Source organism: Nycticebus coucang, chromosome 7 (assembly GCF_027406575.1).
Source record: "Nycticebus coucang isolate mNycCou1 chromosome 7, mNycCou1.pri, whole genome shotgun sequence".
Lineage (NCBI taxonomy): Eukaryota > Metazoa > Chordata > Mammalia > Primates > Lorisidae > Nycticebus > Nycticebus coucang.
This window is the reverse complement of record NC_069786.1, coordinates 68,343,040-68,366,780: the sequence shown is the minus strand read 5'-3', so window position 1 is coordinate 68,366,780 and position 23,741 is coordinate 68,343,040. Positions and strand designations below refer to the sequence as shown.

The following is a 23,741-nucleotide window of genomic DNA, read 5'->3' as shown; positions in this document are numbered from 1 at the left end:
CCCGGGTAGTATTCAGAAAATAAATACTATCTCACACACAGAGCTTCTCTCAGTCTCAAGTTGCGCATGGCTATTTGCAAACTATTTATGGTTTGTAAAGCCTTACAAATGATGAGGTTGTTGTACAGGAGCTACACAGTAGTTTAGGACAGGAAGCTGAGGGAGACAACACCATTCAATTGAAGTGTTGGGGCGCTCTAGACGGGCTGAGGTAAGGGCTCTCCTCTTTGTGAGGTCCCTCAAGCCAAACCTCAGGATCTTTACTTATTCTCCTGTTCAGATGGGCTTTTCTGATGCAGGTAATGCTGCTGTCTGGCTTGCCCCAGCTGAGCTCTGGGGGCTACACGGTGAATGCCCACAAGTGCCCACCGGGTCTCCCCGCAGCAGCCTGTGTTCCTGTATCCACCCTGCTCTGTGCTCTGGCAAGGTGAGAGGTACAGGCGGAAGGGCTGTTGGGTTGTCACTGGAACTGATTGAAATGTCTAAAACAATATATCTCCTCTCTGGAGATCTCTTTTTCTTTTCTACTAAGGAAAAATAATGTCAATTTGGGGACTAGTTCTGAACACTAGCTCTCACTGTGCTGGCCAGGCCTCAGCTGAGCCAATGCATGGACTCTGGACTCTGGTGGCTCTTCTGTCTCAGCAGCCTTTGCCACAGAATGGGCCACTCATCTTCAGGAAGTATAACATACTTAATGTGCATTCACCATAAAAAAATGCGTAGAAGGGAGAAAGCAGGTGATTTTTGTGACAAATCTATATTTCTTTTAGCTGTTCTTCTTCCGAAAGGACTTCGCACACCTCCTTCATATTGCATTTTGAAAAATGGATAGATTGCTTTCCACAGAATTGCAATCTCTGAAAAAAAATCAAGAATGCTCTGAAACAAGATGTTTAATTTACTCTAAAAGACGATTCAAAGACAGAAGCAGCATCAATAATACGGAAAGTATAAGAGCCGGCTTTTAAAAAAAATCTAGCATGTGTGTTTCAAAAAAAAAAAAATCTCTTTTGATCCATTGCAATTTTAGAGTCAATTTTTTTTCCTCTAAAAAAGTTAGGAAACTATACACATACAGTTTTATCTTCAGGCTAAAAATTTAGTATAGAAAATTTCATGACAGAAATTTTAATTCGAAATTAGCTAAGCAGTTGGAAGCTCAGAGCTTTATTTTTAAAAATTAATGTTATAGCAAGGCAGAAGGTCAAGATTCCTCACATCACGATTTTAAATCATGAACCAAGTTTTAAAATTATGACTCAAATTGCTCAGAAATCAAAGATGCAAAAACGTTTGATCGTTTCTACACTCAACCTTTATCTTGGCTGGAAAAGATATCTCTTGGCAGCAGATAATAGGCAATACAGTACCTTAGGGACTGGACGAGCTGAAGAAACTGCAGCCGGCAAAACTATACTGTGCGAAATATCTCTTTGTCTCCGAAAAAAGACATTTCTTCTTTGTTGACTGCTTGACTGCTTGTGTAAGTAGACACAACTGAATGGTGAAGAGAAAATCCTATGACAACCTATGAGCAGAAATAGACATATGTTAGGTAAAAAAAAAAAAAGAACCAAGAAAACCTAACAGTGTTCTACTTTGAGATGTTGTACTATTATCTATTAAATCATTATTCTAATACTTTATTGACTCAAAAGGGAAAAGCCCTAAATAGGAGAAAAGCAGTGGTATTCTGAGTTCTAGTATTCTAGTACACTGTGTTACTATTGTAGCACAGTGTATTTATTAGCTAATACCATGTTTACATAAATGCTTGACAATGGAAAACTCTAATGGGAAACAAACATATAGAAACATCTGCTACGCAGTCTGCAAAAAAAACAATTTCTGCCGTGATACCTTATGTGGCAATGTCCACGATGACCCTGGATTCAGGGCACTGTTTTGATGGCTTATACTCTTTAAAGCTGTTTTCCTTTCAAGAATCACGGACAAATTGCCAGCTGCACTTTTTGCCCTCCGTGGGATTACTACTCTGTGTTAAGTTCTCGGGCAGTGAGGCATTATACTGAAATTTATTGTGATGAACGCTCAAGTCAGATAAAGACTAAATAGCAAAAATGTAGGTGCAACTCCCCCAAAAAAGAAACACAGGGTTGAAGGCACTTGCAACAGGAATTAGAAATATCAGTCAAAATTTTAAATGCACATAACCTTTGACTCAGTAGCTCATCTCTGAGGACTTTTTCCTGCAGAAATGAGGCAATGATAGACGTAAAAAGATGTAGCCTCAATGCAGCACTGTTTGTGGTAGGAAGAAATGGGAAACGTCAGGAGGCACTGGTTAAACGTGGCATTATCTACATGACAGAAAACTCGGGAGCCATTAAAAGGAACAAGCTAAATCATCTCTTTGTATGGATAGGGAAAGAAGTCACAATGCACTGTTAGGAAAAAAGCAAATGCTGACCAATATGTATAAAAAACTCATTAATATAAGAAAGTATATACATTTATATAAGCTTATACGTGTCTATAAAATTTCTGGAAATAGATATTATCAATAGTAGTTATTTCTGGGACAGTGATTTGGGCTGGAGGTATGGAAGAAGACTTTTTGATTCATTTTATTTTCTTCTATACTGTTAGGATGTTTTAAACTATCCATTTGCATTATTTTTATAATTAGAATAAGAGTTTTAAAAACTACCCAACAAGTCACAACTATTGATACATGCCAGGTACGGGCAAACGACAGCCCACTGGCCAAATCTGGCTTGTTGCCTGTTTTATACAGACCTAAAAATGATTTTTACACTTATAAATTGTTAGAAAAAATAAAAAGAAAGCTCAAATTTTATAAGACATTAAATTATATGAAATTCAAATTTTGGTGCCAATAAATAAAAGTTTATTGATCTATAGCTACCCTCATTTGCTTACAATTGTCTTTGGCTGGTTTTGAGCTACAGAGGTAGAGTCAAGATCCTATGAGAGACCATATGGCCCATAAAGGCTAAAATATTTCCTACATGGTCCTTTACAGAAGAAGTTTGCTGACTCCTGGTCTACAGCACTGATTCTCAAAATCAGGTTCCCAGACCAGCAGTATGACCATCAGCTGGGGAAATGATGCAAGGTCCTGGGCCTTTCTTGACTCAGAATTCCGAGGAGGAGGCCACCAACCTGTGCTTTAATAAGCCCTCAGGGTGGTCCTGACGCACACTAAAATTTGAACGTCTGGCCTATAGTAACATTTCAGCTGTGCAACATAATGCAAATATGAATTGCAGGTGAGTACTGGCTCCCAAACTCAGGATTTCTGAGTTGGGGAAAGACACTGATGGAAACGAACCCCAATGGTCAGTGACCCAGAGTCACACATTTCACTCAACTATGTTTCTCCATAAAGTTGAATGGGATATTATTGAATCCAACTTACAGAGGTGTTCTGCTATTTCAAACAATTCAAAACTCCAGAAAAAATGCCAATAACATAATTTCTTTAAAAAAAAAAAAGGAAGTTTCCAAAGCCAGGTGGAATGATTTGCACCGGGTAGTTCTAGCTACTGGGGAGGCTAAAGTAGGAGGATTGCTTGAGCTCAGCAATTAAAGACCTGGGCAATACAATAAGACCCTATTTCAAATAAGAAAAGAAAAGGAGAGAAAAGAAGGGGGGAGAGAGAGAGAAAAGAAAGAAAAGACAGAAAGAGAGGAAGGAGGGAGGGAAGGGGGAGTAGAGAAGGAAGGAAGGAGAGGGGGGAGAGGGAGGGTTGCTTGATAGACACAGTGTACATTCCCTAAAACTTGTAAAGTATAATATTTCCCTAATGACACCACCACCAGCCCAAGTCAACTGATAGATGAGGGACATGGTAGTGTCCTAGAAAGAGCAGATACTTGGAGAGCAGAAGCCTGGTGGCCCTGAACTGGTGTCTTCTTTTGAGTCTCAGGTGAGAATTAATTGAAATAAGGAATGTGAAGGTGTCTTGCATGTTCAGGAGATGCCTGATAAACACTAGTTCTTCCAAGAATACATAATGAGTAAAATGGGAAAGAAGACATGGGATCTAGGATAGCTTCTAATAGCTAACATTTATTTTGTGTTGATTACTATACTAGATACTTTATGTATGTAAACTCATTAATCTTCACAGAAACTCTATGAGTTGTGAACTGTTATTACCCCATTTCAGAGGTAAAGACACTGAGGCACAAGAAGGGACTTTCCTCAGTAAGTGCCAAAGCTGAGGGAAAGCAGGTAGAGATGCCTCCATAAAGTATATTACTTCTTTCACAAGAGAAAAACACGAGCTAACACACGGGAACACCATGAAAATGTAAAAGTCATCATGAAACTTTTGTCACTATGATTATTAAGTTATTTCTCCAAAACGGGTGAAAAGCTGACCCAATCCATCCCCTGCCTCAAGCCAAGCTCCCTTCATTGACCAAACTCATGCTTCAGTGAGGTGGCAGAACTGTTGGCTGGGCAGTGTGGATATGGAATGGAAAGTTTGTATAAATAATGGCAACACCAATAGAAATGGCAATATATAGTGGCTGACATTTCATGGATGCTTTCTTTGATTAAGATCAGTGCTATGTGCTCCGCATCCATTACCTTTTACCAGCTTTGTCAGTAGGTGGGCAGCTGTTAACATTACTATTTTATGGAAAAAGAACTAAGGTTCATATGTCTCTCAATTACCTGGCCCCAAGCTTGGTCCTCTGAGTCCAAATCCAGGGCTATGTCTGGTATTCCAAGCCACCTCTTCCCAGTGTGCAAGGGGTCCTGTAAGTTCTATCAGCTAGGGTGCTTTGCTATAATCCAACCCCTGCTAATCCAGGGGTTGGATTTCAGGGACATTTTTTTCTTATCATGAGAAATGTAAATATCATATAACTGGTTCAAATTTAGAATAAGGATATTTTTACATGAAAACTCCTAGAAATGATCTAATTGGGAGACACTGTGGTAGTGAAAATAGCATCAGCTTTGAAGTCAAACAGGTTTGAGTTATAACTTCTGAGCCTTACTTTCTTCACTGTTAAATGGGAATAATGCTGTCCCTTCCATGAGGCTGACATGAGCATTTGCTGAGACAATGTATATATGAATGTAAACCATCTTTAAAAAAAATAGGTGCTCCCATAAATGCTCATTTCTTTTCCTTTCCCTTCTCCACTCTAGTACATGTTCACTTGTAGGGCATCTAAATTTACCTTGTCATTCAACAACTACTCACTGAACTCATTGTATGCGCCAGGCTCTGGATGCAGAGAAAATAGTTATGAAAACATGACAAGGTCCTTGCTCTCATGGAGCTTACATTCTCATGGTGGAAGGCAGACAGTAAGCGAATCTACAAATACATTAGGTTATGTCAGATATGTTACGTGTGATGACTATAAGGACCCCAGTGACACAACACTGCATGGCACACCCCTGGAGCTTAGTACATGACCTTGCAATACAGTGGACGCTGACTGACCAAGAACTTACTGGTGCCAGGTTCCCTGCTGAGCACTTCACAGATGTTATCCACTGAGACACAGAAGCTTAGTAAAATGAGAGAGTTGGGCTTCACAGTCTTCGAGGTCCCTTCAGCTCCGAAATTTGTGCCTTCATAACAACATTTGATTGTCACGCTACATCCCAGGCAATGTGATGATGTAGCCTGTGATCAACTTTAGGACTTATGAAGACTTTTCTCAATGTGGCTGATTACACGAAAAAGACAGCATCTTTATCAGTATTATCAAGTTCAAGTACACGGTCATTAGAGGTGAAATCTTTTCTATGTACTTAAACTTGAAGCACAAAATCCTCAGGTCTCTACTAGGATATCTAGATGAGGCTTTTGAGACATTCCCTTTTAGGATGAACAGTTTTGCCAATGTTCCTGTCCTCCCAAAGGACGGTTTCAATGCAGAAAAGGCTGAGGCACATACACCTGATTGTGTGGCAAAACTCTGAACACTGGGAACACAGCCTGAACAGACCCAATCTGTTGACAATTATGATTCTGCAGCGTATCAGCAATTCCACTTTGATAAGACACTTTTGTACATGAAGTAAAATCTTTTCTTTCAGTCTGATAAAAGACACACTTATAAATGTCACAAGGTAACAGGATAATAAGGTACCATACCCTGTTTATTCCACTAATTATTCATTACAAATGAGAAAAAAAAACCTACTATTTTCACAGGTGAAATGAAGAAATATGTTTAAGACATGGTACCTTTAGGAGATAATGGTTCTCCAACTAACCTAGCAAAAAAGTGGGTGAGGTTCTCAACCTTATTATATTGTAATTAATAGGTAGTAAATAAATTTTCTCAATGCAGAGTGAGCAAAACTAAAATCATTGGTCCCCAAAAGAATACCCAAACTACAGTATTTGATATAGATCAATGCAGAAAAGGTGTTGAGTTTCCTGTACACAGCAGAACCTCCGTAGTTGACCACCTCTAGTCTTCACAGACCAGACATGCACCACATGTAGGTATCAGTACAGTAGGCCTACTTCCTTATGCTGACCAGCTCCATATGTTGACCAGTTTGTCACAGTCCCTCTGGTGTCAAACTGGAGAAGTTGTACTGTATTTCTTTTCTTTATAAAGCACAACTGATATCTTAGAAGTACATGTAACATCCAACTTGTTATGATGACCATCATAAAGACAGGGACACCGGCTAGTTCCCACCAGCCCCAAGGCTGGCCTCTCTGTCTTCTTGGCACTATCATTCATTTGCCCAGGCCCCCACAGCACACCTTCTTTTGGTAAAACTATTACTATTTTGGGGAAATAAAACGCAAGTATGTACTAATTACCCACGGGGGAAGCAGACCATCTGAAGCTTAGGAGATGCCAGTGGGACCTCATCAGAAACATCCGAAGAGCCAAGACCCAGACACAGCAAGGGGTTGCTTAGAACTAACTTGATCTTGCAAGAGACAGTCAGAGTGAGTATTGCTGCTGTGGATTACCCAACAGAAACTCTGCAATGGGTTTTCTTGGTAGTAAGTCTACACGTTATTCATTATGAATACTAGAATATTTACTGCTCTCAAAGGTAGTAAGAATTAATTTTAGGTCACAAAGTTTCTGTCTGCGCCTAGCTTGAGCTGAATGCTGAGAATTACAGGCAACTGCTCCTTTCACTCCGTGGAGGAGCTCACGGGGCAGCCTGAACGTCTCTTGCAATTGCTATATCTCCTCTGGATCCTGCAGCACATTTTTCACATTTAAAATACGCTTTTGGAATGTAAATCTAGGTTTTAAATATTTTCATATTTGGTAATAACATCAATTTCTAAACACTGCATTTTATTTTCCTTTACAGATTAAGTCTGAAAGGTAGGATTGCAGAATTCCAGTGTGATGGCGGATGAATGCGTTTTCAGTGACTAACGTGCTGCCCACACATGCCCTGTATTTATTGGCCTCTTACTCAGGGTCCATTTTAATTGTTATCTGCTCATGCATTCTATACCACATAATGAAACGCTTCCATTTCACCCACTGAGCCCTGAGCTGTTATGTGCACCTTTACTAATGACCCTTAATTAAGCTGATTTTATCCTTGAACATGTGAGTTTTCTTTTGGTCAACAAGTATTTTTAAGGGAGAGGTCTGAATGAACTTTCAAAGAGCCCTTTAAAATGCCTATTATTTTAAGCAGTTGTAAAACCGAACAAAGTACATTTGTACTCAACTGTGGGCTACGAACACCTATATTTTTCATGGTACATTTCCAAGGAAGCACTTTCACCCTGCAGCGTGCCCTTGGTCCTCAGTTATGTTACATTTCAGAGGTATCAAATATCTAGGTGGACACCAACACAATCAAGCGGCCGGGCGCACTACTTTACATCAGCTAACAATGTCAGCCAGAGATAATATGTAATTTAGAAGACACCCTGTAAAATGTCTTACTGAATATATTTTTTCATAATGATCAGTAAATGCCAAAGTCAAGTAACAAAACTATTATTTATAGCATATTAACATCTAATTGATTTTACAATGGAGGCAATTATTTTGGATGAAGGGAGGAATGCCTGCCAGATTTAAATGATTTATGATTATCAAGAGAGAAAACAACAATGTTTTGCAAATTCATTTTCAAATACGGTTCTTAAACTCATTGATGACTTTAATTTTAAACCAAGTGATTTGCTTAAATACTATATTAACTTTAACAACCAAAAAAAGCAATTTACGCTGTGACAGCAATCTGGAACTTTTTTTTTTTTCTTTTTTACCTGTTTAAAAATGTTGCTTTCTATAGTCGGCTCAGAAGGGAATATACCACAGAAATACGTTTTCAAGGTGCTGGTTTAGAACCACAGAAAGATCACACTTTATGAACTCCAACAATTACCCAGAGTGGGAGTACAGGCTGCTATGGTGCTGTGTGCTTCAAGTTCAAGACGACACCGAAAATGCATGTAGCCCTTATCTTTCTAGACCTAAAACGCCATCTCTTTGACAAGTTTCATAACCTACACAAATGTTGTGAAGAAAAGCTTAAATAATCTGCATCATTTGATGTAACTTTTATTCATTTTGTGAACCTAGTACTAAGATATACATGTTTCAAAAATAAATGAGAGAGATTAAAGGTTCTTTCCCATTTCAAGGCAGAAGAGAAGCTCACATTTCACAAGAAATAACCTGGGCATTTGTTGAAGAAAAAAAAAAAAAACAACTGGGGAATGCCCCAGGCTGAAGCAGATACTGATTGGGCAAAGCTAAAGGACAAGGGCCCTTGAAACTAAACAAAAGCAAATTCATTCTGTTGACAGATGTTGATTACATCAAAGCAACAAGGAACTCCCCTGAGTCCCAATTTTTTAAAAAACAATTAATACTGTTCTATAATCTACACAACAAGGACCAAGTTAAGTTTTTTAACCAATCATTATTAAACTTGTTTTAAAAGACTTTCAGTTCAGATAAAGACTATTCCGGTGTGTTTTCAGCTATGGGCTTCTCCAAACACTGGTTTATTCATTCCCTTGGACTTGTCTGGGAAGCCAAGCTGGCCATGCCATCAGCCCCTTCCCTCCAGGGGTTAACTGCTCTGGCTGCCAAATAAAATACAGAGCAAGCCATGTAATTACGGAGACAGTCAAAGGGCAGGCTCTATTTTGAAATCTATTTGCACAGACAAGGTCTTCCAATTGAACTTACAGGAAACAAGCTGGTAAAGAGCCTCCTTCTCCCCAGATGCTTTCCACACTTTTTCTCCAATTCAGGAAATCATGGATATGGACACCATACACCACTTCTTCCTGGATTTCAAGCTAAGATGCCATTACAGACAGAAGAGTGGATCTGTTTCGCAAACCTATAAAAAAATATTTTTTGGCCTAATTAACAGCATTTGGCAACAGTCTCTGGATGATAAAGCTACACTGTTTATTAAACAACATTTCTAAAGAGGATGCAGGCCCAGTTGGTATCCAGGTGTTGGGAATAGCTCAGTTTTTTTAATGCCCCAAAGAAAGCACATAGTTGAATGTAAAATATACTGGCATAAATACTTGTCTGAGAGAAATATTCTACTTCACATCCAACAGTGTTGTCCTTGAAGATATTTCAGCTAAGACTATTAAAAAGAGTAACAGAGATTCCACAGAAATACAATGGAAATGTTTAAAATATTTTATGTGACAAAAAAGTCCTCAGTCACTTTTATTCCAAAACATTAACAATTCATCCTAGTTGCTTGATAATCTAAGTTGGCGATTTCTATGAGGGGGCATCATCCTCATGTTAAAGTAGGACTGGTCGCTACAACTAATGACTTAGTAGTCAAATGAAGGTGTAGATTTCACAACTCTTCTTAAAGCCATAATCCAAAACCTTAGAGTCCTGCCTGGTTCTAGAAGAGATAAACTGGAAAGTCAGTTATAGTTAGAGGACTTCTGGGAGGGAAAGCCTGAGGGTGCCCTCCTCCAATATAACAACATTCAAGAATGGTACCCAGGTCACAAAACATGACCTTCCCCTAGGCTCCATCAGGAAGTTGGCTATATGCTACATGTCTCCTTTTCAAAAATTCATCAATGGGAACTTGTGATTGAGTATCACATCAACAACAAGTTCAGAAATGGTTTGGGAAAATACTTCATCTTGTTCCTTTACAAAAAAATATGTAATTATTCATCAATGTACACTGCCAGCACTTAGGATCTATACTTAAATTTTAAGAAGCATTCCCTTCTTCTAGGTAGACAAAAACACCTCCAATTTACTCTAGAAACACAGAACAATAAATATTCCTATTTAACAATGTAGACTCATGTTTGCAGCGTTAGGAAAAAAATTCCTTCGGGTTGGTCCAACTACAACTGGGGGAAGGGTACCAAACATTGCAGTAAGTGTAAAAACTTAAATCATTTGCTGGATAAGTGGAAGTTATATTAAAATGATTAATTTGTACAAGGAAGCAGGGCTATTGTATGAAATTTCTCGACTTAAGATAAAAAGTATTTACTTCAAATTCATCTTTATAATCATAAATATTGAGTCACACAGAAATAGTATATAGTTAGCAAATACCACTGTCTCTCAGCTAAAGTTTAGAGAAAAGCAGCTTTTTAGCACTTCAACAAAACACATTCTCAGGCAACTTCTTGGACAAAGAAATATTGTATCCTTCCAGGGGAAATAAAGGAGCTGTTTACTAGGGCCATGGTTAAAATGTAATAATTCATTCTAGTTGAGCCCTGTGAAAAATGTCATCAAAATATCATTTTTTGGGCCACATTTTCTAGATGCTGTAATATCATTAAAATACAGAAAATAGCCAAGTTTTGGTCAGAGCAGAAGCAAAACACCAAAATGAACCAAAACCAAACGCTTCATCAAAGTAACAGGAAAGAACTTCACACAGTCCTGGTACCCAGGGAATGCACACTTCTAGTCTAGCACAGAACATCTGGCAAATTTCAACTTTCCAAAGTCTCTCAAAGAAACATTCCTGTTACCTCACATACTTTGGTTAAAGAAGAAGAAAACAGAACAATTTTATATTAAAGCACACAAATAGGAACCAGAAAGAGCAATTTCATAGAAATCACACATGGAATTCAATTTTAGAGAAAGTCCATATAAAAACATGAGTTTTAAAGAAATTGACATAGTAAGAAAGCCCTTTTTTAATTCTTTTAAAAAAACCCAGACTATTCATAATGCTACTCAAAATATTAGTTATTTGGATTTAAATACCCAATAATAGAAGAGGTAGGGACTTATAATCTATGCTCAAAGATACAATTTTAATATGAATATTTTTAAATTGTATTAAAGCGTTTGAAAGCAGCATAATTTTAGTCTTTTATTATAATACTGTCAACTGAATTCTATATGCAGCACGCTCTGGGTACATTGTTGGATACATTTCTTTCTTCTTCTCCTTTCTTTTTCTTTTTTTTTTTTTTTTTGTAGAGACAGAGTCTCACTTTATGGCCCTCGGTAGAGTGCCATGGCCTCACACAGCTCATAGCAACCTCCAACTCCTGGGCTTAAGCGATTCTCTTGCCTCAGCCTCCCGAGTAGCTGGGACTACAGGCGCCTGCCACAACGCCCGGCTATTTTTTGGTTGCAGTTCAGCAGGGGCTGGGTTTGAACCCGCCACCCTCGGTATATGGGGCCGGCGCCTTACAGACTGAGCCACAGGCGCCACCCTATTTAAAGTTGTTGTTATTTAAGCAAACAATTAGTAGGAAACAGTGTAGACCTTTGACCAAAACTGTAATAATGATACCAAAAAAAAAAAAAAAAAAAAGCCAAAAACAAAAACAAAAGAAAAAAATCCTACATCATAAAGTGAGTTTACTAAGGAGATTTTTACTGTGCAACACCACAGGAAAGGCATATGGTAAGAACATTAGAATAGCTTTATGAGGTACTTTGACAATTGTGGAATTTTGTCTCCAGGCGATAGAAATGGCAGGTAGGCCTATAGGTACGTGAATAATAACAACCTAGGGCCAGGTGTGGCGGCTCGTGACTGTAATCCTAGCACTCTGGGAGGCTGAGGTAGGAGAATCTCTCGAGTTTAGGAGTTTGAGACCAGCCTGAGCAAGAGAGAAACCCCTATCTCTACTAAAAATAGAAAAAATTAGCTGGGCATGGTGGTATGTGCCTGCAGTCCCAGCTACTCGGGAGGCTGAGGCAGGATCCTTTGAGCCCAGGAGTTAGAGGTTACTGTAAGTTAGGCTGACAAAATAGCACTCTAGCTGGGACCATAGAGTAAGACTCCATCTCAAAATAATAATAATAATCACAACCTAAAATGATGAAACTAAAGCTTCAGGAAACTATATGTTGTTAAGCTTCCACCGCTGAGATTATACAGATTCAAGACAATAAATAGAAGCTGAGATCATTCGTTAAAAAATAAACTATACAGTAGCTTCTTGAGTAAAAGGAAAAGCTACAAATAGTCTAAAGGCAGCTCTTTTGAACTGATATAGATATGCTGTCAAAAATAATTTTATATTCACTTCCACTGGGTAGACTTGGTTGATCACATGAGTAATCATTCCAGAGCTCTAGGTATTATAGTAAAAGGTACAAATGTACTAAAATGTTACAGTCTTAAAAGGGGAATTCCACAGAAGTGTGCATATCTAGCCCCCTTTTAAAAAGATATGAATATTCTTGGCGGCGCCTGTGGCTCAAGGAGTAGGGCGCCGGTCCCATATGCTGGAGGTGGCGGGTTCGAACCTAGCCCTGGCCGAAAACCAAAAAAAAAAAAAAAAAGATATGAATATTCAATTGTTATTTTTGTGCTAAAGATTTAAAATTAAAACTACCACCACCAACAAAAAAATATACTTTTTATCTGTGTATAGCAGGCTACTTCTTATATCTGAAAGTACAATATTACTTGAAAACTTCAGCCAACCAAGTAATTTACACTTAGTAGAATGATGAATTCATCCTCTTGTTTTTTTTTCTTTTCCTTTTTTTTTTTTTTTGAGCTAGAGTTTCATTATGTCACCCCGGGTAGAGAGCTCTGACATCACAGCTCACAGCAACCTAAAACTCTTGGGCTCAAGTGATTCTCCTGCCTCAGCCTCCCAAGTAGCTGGGACTACAAGCGCCCGCTACAATGCCTGGCTATTTTTTATTGCATTGTCATTGTTATTCAGCTGGCTTGGGCCAGGTTTGAACCCACCCTTGGTTTATGTGGCTGGTGTCACAACCACTGTGTTATGGGCGCAGAGCCCATCCTTGCATTTTTAAAGTCTTCAATGTTGCCAAAGTACTAAAATATTTGATGTGTAAAATATCTGGAATGTACTTATTGTCTAACATGAGTATGTTGTACACTTTTTAAACTATACTTCTACCATAGTGTTAAAAAAAGCCCCAAACACCTAATAAAACAGCCAATTTGGGAGGTTTATTAAAAGAAGGAAATAATGTGGAATTTAAAACACTATATTTTGCTTGTGAGTGTATGATGGAAGTTTCCCCTAAAAGATGTGCCTTCCTAATTATATGGGGTAGCCATAAAGTTCGTGTGCAATTCAAAATAGACAAGTATTTTATTTATTTATTTTTTTGTAGAGACAGAGTCTCACTTTATGGCTCTCGGTAGAGTGCCGTGGCCTCACACAGCTCACAGCAACCTCCAACTCCTGGGCTTAAGCGATTCTCTTGCCTCAGCCTCCAGAGTAGCTGAGACTACAGGCGCCCGCCACAACGCCCGGCTATAGACAACTATTTTAAATTGTACACGAACTTTATGGCCAACCTGTATTTATTCGAATTGTTGTTTAAGTTGGTTTTCCTTCTCTGAGTACTTGTTGGTTTACCTGGACAAATTAGTTAAATTCTCTACTCCTAGTTTCCTCCTTTGTTAATAGGGAAAATAATTTCTTCCTCACAGGGCTGCTATGATAATTGTATGACATGATATTCAGAAAGTGGTATAAAGTAAGCATTCAATAAATGTGGTAATTACTATCATTGGTTACCTGACCGTGGGAGGAGGTCACTCTAAAATGGACTAATCAATAGGTAGAAACCAGGCTGAATTTTGCTTTGGATGATTCACAAAGTAATTCACAAAAGTAATCCATGAGATCCCAGGCTGGATCCCAGAGTTACTACTTAAAAGCCATGCTGTCCAAAGCACTGGGTCTCTCCTGACGTCATCATAGGCCAGCCTGACCATCAACAGAGACTGCAGAGGTAGAAGAACTATACAAACTGGGCAGCACCTCATGACTGCAGTGTATGAAAGAAGGCTTCAAGCCGGTAGAATGAATTAGGCACAGCCTAATTTTGATGTTTTCTGCGCGCTCCTTGCTAGGATAGTGAGGTCTAAGGAAAATCTCTTCTTCCTTTCACAGGCATAAAAGACCCTGGCTTTTTTCAACAATCTTATCCTTCTAAAATGTGTTAGTGAATAGAACAGTTCTTAGATTTTGGCAAAGGCTAGGATGGAAGAAATGTTACAGGAAGACTTCACTTTGCAGTGAAGACATTCCCTGTAAAGCCCACTATTTCAAACAATTTTAAGAGTTAGACCAGAATGCTGCTGTTTTAATTCTGTTACGAAACAGTATTCAATTTTGTGCTTAGCCATAAACAAAAATGTTGTGCTTAGCCATAGTCAATTTTGTGCTTAGCCATAAACAAAAATGTTGTCCTGGGTAACTTCAGTAACTTAAAGTTTGTAAGAATTTAAACTTATTTGTCTTGGTGTGTAATCCGTTTAACCGAAATATTTTAGAGATCACCAAACCTTATTGTTTAAATGTACCAAGATGTCTTCTTTGCATAAAAATTCCTGTTTATTAAACAGTGATACAAGAAGAACTTATTTACATTTCAAGCACTACCAACATACATCATTTATGACAAAAAAAGGCAAGCACTCCATAAGAAATGCTCAATCACTGTCAATCACAAACACTAAAATATACATAAACCAAAGCACACTGTGTGAACTGTATTAAATTCAGCTAAACACAGAATTACCAACAGAACAAACAAAAAAACAAATAATTATCAGTGACTCACAGACCTATTTACACAATACACAAAATAACTTGGAAAGGTGTAACCATGGAAACCTCATAGCCTAATTCAGTGCCTTTAAATTTTGCATTTATTTAAATGTGCACATAATCTCCTTACAAAATTTAAATATTTTAAAAGCTTCCAAGGGTTATCTTTGTTATAAGATCACTGATCAAAATAGTTTGAAATATAAATCAGTTGTCTTTAAAATTATTCACAGGCCAGTTAATAAAATTATGATCAAAATGTCAAACAAGTATTTTCTAAGTTTTCAGAAAACTTGTTATTTTCCCAAGCACTGATTAATAATTGAAAATTCAACTATTTAGAATAAATCCCGTAATAGTCAAGTAACATTAAAATGTACCTTGACATAAAGACTTTTCTTAAACTCACGCGTTGCATGCAACCACCCTCACTTCTTCTAATTAACTACTAAAGCAGAAATGCTATTAGTTGTTTTGGTTTACAAGTTATTTTCACTGACAATTACCATTTGAATACTTTAATATTTAATGCTATAATTAGTCTTAATGTCTTATATATACTTTATTTCCTAACATAAATAACTAAAACATTATTTTGTAGTTCACTGGCTCCCACGCTTAAGATGTAATATTCAGTGTGTATTTCATTATGTAGATGAGCAATGGATGTTGTTTGACATGATTTAAATGGGTCAACAGTATTTTCCTAGTCACATTAATCATTCAGACAGCTAGAATGGGGAAAAAAGGCCTTGAAAACTAAAACTAGAGAATCTATTGACATAAATGACACTTACCATTGGTGGGTTATCTAGGATGTGGTTAAAGAAAAGGAAGAGTTACAGACTTTGAACACATGTTTCATTATTTATTCAGAAACCACTTCAAGACCCTAGCTCTATTTTCAGAATCCAAATGAACACTCACAGAGACAGACTGCTGAGATACCAAAAATCTTCATTTTTAACGAAGCATTAAATGGTAATCTATGAAAAATTTTTCCATTCAAGAAAAAAGATTAAAATTTTGGAAGTCCAGCTTTAAATGAAGCTGAGTCCCGAAGGTGGAGCCAAGCCTTGGTATGTATAAAAATGCATCGCCGCACAGGAGCCTAGCTGACACTACAGGCAAAGTGCCTGTCTTCACCTGCGGAGGAGGCCTTGAAGTGAAGAAGTAAAGGGAAAAAGAAAGTATCCAGTGAAGAACATGGAAAGCAACAGATGGGATTTACAAACACACAGCAAGTCCACAGTTTCCTTTTCCTTTCGTTTTATGTTTTGTTGTTGTTTTGAGAGGGTCTCACTCTGTCTCTGGAACTAGAGTGCAGTGGGGTCATCGGCCTCACTGTAACTTCAAACTCCTGGGCTCAAGCGATCCTCCTGCCTTAGCCTGCCAAGTAGCTGAGTCTACAGGCGTTTGCCACATCCAGTTATTATTTTTTTTTTTTAATTTCTTTGTAGACATAGTGTCTTACTATGTTGGTTAGGCAGGTCTTCAAGTTCTGGCCTCAAGCAATCCTAACAGATAAGGAAATGACCCACAATCACTTCACTCCCAAAAGAAGCTCTTTGCTGGGTCTATGGCAACTAAGCAGAAGACAAGGTCTATTAACTCGTGGATTCTGAACCCACTTCTCAGGTTCTCACATCCTCCTAAGAGGATGTGCTCTGCCCTCTTCTGAAACCACACAGAATGAGCCACAGGCTCCATGAGAAGCCCATGTTTGGCATGTTTTGTTTTATTTCTGATTATGAAAATGATACATTTGTGGGATCAAATACATGGTGGCAATAAAGTTCACATGCAATTTAAAATAGTGTGCAATTTAAAATTGCACAAGAACTTCATAGCCACCCTGTATTTTTTTTTTTGCAGGTTTTTTTTGGGGGGCCGGGGCTGGGTTTGAACCTGCCACCTCCAGCATATGGGGCCGGCGCCCTACTCCTTTGAGCCACAGGCGCCACCACACCTTGATTTTTTTTTGTTTGTTTTTGTTTTTGGCCAGGGCTAGGTTTGAACCCACCACCTCCGGCATATGGGACCAGCGCCCTACTCCTTGAGCCACAGGCGCTGCCTGTATTTTTTTTTTTAACAATACTGAAAAAGCACAAAGAAAAAAGGAAAAAGTAGAAACAGTAAAAAGCTTCCTCAAATGATCAGTAATATTCACCAAATATGCTCTAGAACATTGGCTATACATCTACTAATACATACTTTTATAACATATTAATTTATTGTACTTTATGCATATTTTATTTGTACAAGCAATTTTAACGAACTAAAAGCAGTTTCCCTAATATGTGGACAGCATCTGTCTCTAACAAAATGTATTGATTTCCATGATCCTTTTTAGTGGTGTCATAACTGTCCCTTTTACGAATGGGTCATTTACCAATGATGAGCATTTAGGTAGGTTCTTTTTAGAGTTTTTTGTTTCATTTTTTTATTTTTGCCTTGCATGCATAATATGCTTTTTACAAGTATAGTTGCATGGGTGATGAATTATTCTTTTTAGCCTAAATATGTAGAATTCTTTGGTTAAGTAACATGCAAAATTTTAATATACAGTAATTGCAAAACTACTCTCCCCCAAAGTAGCAATTTATATTTCTAATGATGTCTACTTCCCCATAGCTTCACCAAGATTTTAATGTTAAAATTTTGTTAGTCTAATAAATTAAAAATGGTTTGTCACTTTTACTTATTTTTTCTTCAGATACTACTGAGCTTGAAGGTATTTTCCTTTGTTTATTTCCATATCCTCTTTTATGAAGTCTCCAGTTAGGTCTCTTGGGTTTTTAACCCACTTATTTTAAAGAGTGCTTTAAATTAGAAACATTAAACATTTGTGTATTTAGTTTGTTTTTGCATTTTCAACCATGTTTAAGGTGTTTTTGGCCATATAATTGGGTTTATGGATTTATGATTAATCTATGAAGATATGACTGTTTTTTTTTTTTTTTTTGGCTGGGGCTGGGTTTGAACCTGCCACCTCCGGCATATGGGACTGGCACCCTACTCCTTGAGCCACAGGTGCCACCCGAAGATATGACTCTTTTAAATATTTAATGGTCTTATTTAAGACAAGAAATGTCTTCACATTTCCTGCAGGCTTCTTTAATATCCCAGAGACCTAATGATTTCTTCATTTAGGTCTTGTATATGTCTTGTTATTTGTCTATTCTTAGATATTTCATCTTTTTGGGTGCTATTACAAATGAAATTTTTTTTTCTTTTTTTTTTTTTATTAAATCATAGCTGTGTATACAAATGAAAATTTTATAATAGAATATAATACTATTATATGTAAGTACAGTTATTTTTGTATAATACGTGTATTAAACTTATTTTTTAAAAAAACTTAAGTTTTAAAAATTGAGGTATAACACTTTAGTGCCATATTTTTATGCTCATTCGTATATCAAAAATCAAACATACTTAGTCCCAGCTGCTCGGGAGGCTGAGGCAAGAGAATCACATAAGCCCAAGAGCTGGAGGTTGCTGTGAGCCGTGTGACGCCACGGCACTCTACCAAGGGTGGTACAGTGAGACTCTGTCTCTACAAAAAAAAAAAAAAAAAAAAATTAAACATACAGACTCATTTGGAGTCACTTTGCCCATTGGAGGGTAGTGAATTAGGACCATCTAGGGTTAAGCAGACTTTACTTCCCAGCACTGCCAACTGACCTCTCTCTTACCTTTCCTCTCCCCATATATCATCTTCCTTCTTCCCAAAGAGGGAATGCTTGACTGGGTAGATTAACAGGTGCTGGAAATGCCAGCAAAGTAAGGAAAAAAGAAGAATATATATATATTTTTAGAAGAATTTAGTATTTAAAAAAAAATTTTTGTTTTTTTCAAGCTGTCGCCCTGGGTAGAGTGCCATGGCATCACAGCTCATAGCAAACTCAAACTCTTGGGCTCAAGTGATCCTCTTGTCTCAGGTTTGTTTTTTTTTTCTATTTTTAGTAGAGACGGGGTCTCATTTCCTGGCATTTTCTTAGTTATTGTGTTAAGACATTTGTATTCTTCAACAAGATCCTAACAAACAGAATCTAGCAACACATCAAACAAATTATACATCATGCAAGTCAGTTTTATCCCAGGGTCTCAAGGTTCAATATACGGAAATCAATAATTATAATTCAGCACATAAACAAATTAAAAAACAACGACCATATGATTCTCTCAATTGATGCAGAAAAAACTTTTGATAATATCCAGCATCCCTTCATGATCAGAACACTTAAGAAAATTGGTATAGAAGGGACATTTCTTAAACTGATAGAGGCCATCTACAGCAAACCCACAGCCAATATCGTATTGAATGGAGTTAAACTGAAATCATTTCCACTCAGATCAGGAACCAGACAAGGCTGCCCATTGTCTCCACTGCTCTTTAACATTGTAATGGAAGTTTTAGCCATCGCGATTAGGGAAGAAAAGGCGATCAAGGGTATCCATATAGGGTCAGAAGAGATCAAACTTTCACTCTTCGCAGATGATATGATTGTATACCTGGAAAACACCAGGGATTCTACTACAAAACTCTTAGAAGTGATCAAGGAATACAGCAGCATCTCAGGTTACAAAATCAACATTCATAAATCAGTAGCCTTTATATATAACAACAATAGTCAAGCTGAAAAAACAGTTAAGGACTCTATTCCATTCACAGTAGTGCCAAAGAAGATGAAATATTTGGGAGTTTATCTAACGAAGGACATGAAAGATCTCTATAAAGAGAACTATGAAACTCTAAGAAAAGAAATAGCTGAAAATGTTAACAAATGGAAAAACATATCATGCTCATGGCTGGGAAGAATCAACATTGTTAAAATGTCCATACTACCCAAAGCAATATACAATTTTAATGCAATTCCTATTAAAGCTCCACTGTCATACTTTAAAGATCTTGAAAAAATAATACTTTGTTTTATATGAAATCAGAAAAAACCTCGAATAGCCAAGACATTACTCAGAAATAAAAACAAAGCAGGAGGAATCACACTACCAGAACTCAGACTATACTATAAATCAAGAGTGATCAAAACAGCATGGTACTGGCACAAAAACAGAGACGTAGATGTCTGGAACAGAATAGAGAACCAAGAGATGAATCCAGCTACTTACCGTTATTTGATCTTTGAGAAGCCAATTAAAAACATCCAGTGGGGAAAAGATTCCCTATTGAACAAATGGTGCTGGGTGAACTGGCTGGCAACCTTTAGAAGATTGAAACTGGACCCACACCTTTCACCATTAACTAAGATAGACTCTCACTGTATTAAAGATTTTTTGCAGTTTTTGGCCAGGGCCAGGTTTGAACCTGCCACCTCCAGTATATGGGGCTGGTGCCCTACTCCTTTGAACCACAGGCACCGCCCAATTATTACATATTTATAATCACACGTGGTAACTGGATTATCTATCACTTCAAGCATTTATCATTTTTTTGTGTTAAGAACATTCCATTTCCACTCTTTTAGTTATTTTAAACTATAACTTAATGTTGGTTATAGTCACTTTGTTGTGCTATCAGATATGTTCATTTTAACTATATAACTATATTTTTACACCCAATAACCATCTCCACTTTATCTCCCTGCCCCCAACCCTGCTACCCTTCCTAGTATTTTTGTTTTGAATTCCATGTCTGGGTTAGGTTGGGGCAATCATATTCTTTTCCCTGCTGGAGGTCCTATCTCTGATGAAACACATAGATCTACATGATCATTTTAGTGGTTTCATAGCACTTCCTTATATGGATGGGTCAGACAACACCTTATTTAACCAATCATGAGCATATAAGTGAGTTCTTTCTTTGTTTTTTTTGCCTTGCATAGTATGCTTTCTGGAGGTCATCTTGACTCAGTCTTTACATAACTGTAACCCTGGCTATTGGACATAGGAGGACCTCATGTATTGTGCAAAAGCACAATCAATTACAAAATTTCCCCCAGACTTACAGCAGTAAAAGAGACCAAGAATGTCCAACAAAAATAAATTTAAAACTAGTCTGCCAGTCTGCTGCACAAGGTCTCTGCATAGTTCTAGCTCCTAGAATCCTCCTGCAAGCCCTTCGATTACGCTGGGAATGACGCTATGTCTTAAAGTTGTAGAAGAGGGGTGGGAATGCTCTCACTACTGTCCCTTCAGGCAAATGCTCTCCTGATGCATGTTCCTCCATGAGTTTTGGACTACCGCCTCCAACTCCACCTATAAGTTTGGAAAATCACTATGCCATATACCTAATTTTAAAAGTTGACTGAGGGGCACGGTGGCTCACGCCTGTAATCCTAGCACTCTGGGAGGCCGAGGCTGGTGGGTCGCTTGAGCTCAGGAGTTCGAGACCAACCTAAGCAAGTGTGAGACCCCCCCAGATCCCCCCTCCCAGAAAAAAAGAAAAAGAAAAATGTGTATAAAAGTTGACTGACAGGACTGGGCGAGGTGGGTCACATTTTGTAATCCCAGTACTTCGGGAGGATCTCTTGAGGCCAAGAGTCTGAGACCAGCCTAAGCAACACAGTGAGACCCCCATCTCTACAAAAATAAAAATTAGCCAGATGTGATGGTATGAGCCTGTAGTCTCAGCTACTCAGGAGGCTAAGGAAGGAGGATTGATCAAGTCCAGGAGCTAAGAAGCTATGATTGCACCACTGCAATCCAACCTGGGCAACCAGATCCTGTCTCAAACAAACAAACAAAAAAGTTGACAGGAAACAAGGCTGATTTTTTTCTTTTTCTTTTTTTTTTTTTGCAGTTTTTGGCTGGAGCCAGGTTTGAACCTGCCACTTCCAGGATATGGTGCTGGCACCCTACTCCTTTGAGCCACAGGCACCGCCCAAGGCTGATTTTTTTCCCATTAAAAATATCTGATGTAGCTGGGTACAGTGGGTATGCACCTATACTCACAGCTAACCAAGAGACTGAGGAGGGAAGATCACTTGAGCCAGGATTTTAAGTCCAGCCTGAACAACATAATGAGATTCCCCCATCTCCAAAAAAATCCCTCCAAACAAAGGCAACTATACAAATATCTGATCCACAGTCAACAGCACAGAGGAATTCATTATATCATTTCCTCTACTTTTACCTATATTTGAAATTTTCTTTTTTTTTCTTTTTTTTTGTAGAGACAGAGTCTCACTTTATGGCCCTCGGTAGAGTGCCGTGGCCTCACACAGCTCACAGCAACCTCCAACTCCTGGGCTTAAGCAATTCTCTTGCCTCAGCCTCCTGAGTAGCTGGGACTACAGGCGCCCGCCACAACGCCCGGCTATATATTTGAAATTTTTAGCAGAAAGTTTAAAAGGTATTTGACCCAGCACCAAAAAACAAAACAAAACAACAACAAAAAACACCCATCTTCCCTAAAGAATTCTAAGTGTAGAAAATGAAAGTTAATAAGTCTAGGGTGCTCTGTTCATATGCAAAAAAATGAAGCCATCTAAAATGAGCATGACGTGTAGTTGCTCCTGGGCTGTAAGTTAGGAAAAGCCCTAAGAAAGTTAGGAAAGCCCAAACGACTGCTTCTTAATAATGGGAACCATCCATTATTCATACATTCAGTATTTTGCAGTTCAATGCCACACATGCATCTTGGAAAAGGTCCTGGGGCCCAGAGTTGCACAGTAGAGCACAAGAGAGCACAGGTCAGGAAGCTTAATTACTTCTGAGCACGGTATGATACGAGGTGCCCGCAGGGCTGTGAAAGTGTTTGGGGCTCAACCATCCTGTCAACGTACAGACGGACAGAAGTTTTCACAGAAGTTAAGCACTAGAAGGGTTGGAGAAACACAACAGAGTGAGGAAAGTTCCATGTTCATCTTTGTGTTAATGAAGCCTTAGGTGGCAAGTAGATTTTTTGCAGCGTGGTATGGGGACTCTCGGGTATCTCAGGGATGATGTATAAAATAGGAAGGCAATAAATCCCATAAGGGAGGTAGCAGTGGGCTAGAATGGACAAAATTTGTACTTTTAACTAATATTTCATTCATTACCAAATCCACCCTGCTCTTAAATCCATTGCCATGACTAGATGATGCTGACCTTCACGAATAATCTCAAACACTGGCAATCTTTGCGTTTGGTGATGGCCAACTTTAGCACTCACAAATATTGGTTAACCTTAGTCTTTTTGCCTTTAGCCAACCAGTTTGAATGCATGAGTGGCAGGCTGACGCTGAGAATTACAGCTCTGCTGCATTAGCAATGCACATTTCCTTTTGAATTATTCTAGCCTGCAGCCTGAAGCAGATTGTAATTATCATTCCTTTTGCTACACAAGTTTCAAGATCTACAAGTGGTTCAGGTAGTTATGTTAATATGTTTCAATGGGTTGATAAGATGGGTTGATAAATAAAAACCCATATGTAACAAATGGAAAACATATGAATTTATGTATTTTGTAGAGACAGAGTCTGACTTTATTGCCCTCGGTAGAGTCCCGTAGCATCACAGCTCACAGCAACCTCCAAATCCTGGGCTTAGGCGATTCTCTTGCCTCAGCCTCCCGAATAGCTGGGACCACAGGCACCCGCCACAATGCCTGGCTATTTTTTTGTTGCGGTTTGGCTGGGGCCAGGTTTGAACCCACCACCCTAGGTATATGGGGCCGGTGCCCTACCCAGTGAGCCACAGGTGCCGCCCCTAAGAATATTTTAAAAGAAAGCATTTTAAAAGTCTGACAATACCAAGTACAGATGAGGCAACAAATACTCTCAT

General features: G+C 38.3%; 2 protein-coding genes across 5 annotated transcripts in view; one reads left to right on the top strand and one right to left on the bottom strand.

The window, feature by feature from the left end:
• SLC25A12 (solute carrier family 25 member 12) overlaps positions 1 to 23,741 on the top strand; it is a 302,640-nt gene that overhangs the window by 20,182 nt on the left and 258,717 nt on the right. The gene's annotated exons all lie outside the window — the stretch shown is intronic.
• METAP1D (methionyl aminopeptidase type 1D, mitochondrial) overlaps positions 1 to 23,741 on the bottom strand; it is a 77,778-nt gene that overhangs the window by 17,429 nt on the left and 36,608 nt on the right. For 3 of the 4 annotated variants that reach the window (XM_053596499.1, XM_053596501.1, XM_053596502.1), the window contains one exon: positions 1,374 to 1,531. In XM_053596499.1, the coding sequence (XP_053452474.1) occupies positions 1,374 to 1,531 (158 nt within the window). Of the gene's footprint in view, positions 1 to 1,373; positions 1,532 to 9,171; positions 9,329 to 23,741 lie in introns of all 4 variants that reach the window. The other variant, XM_053596500.1, reaches the window with a different exon arrangement.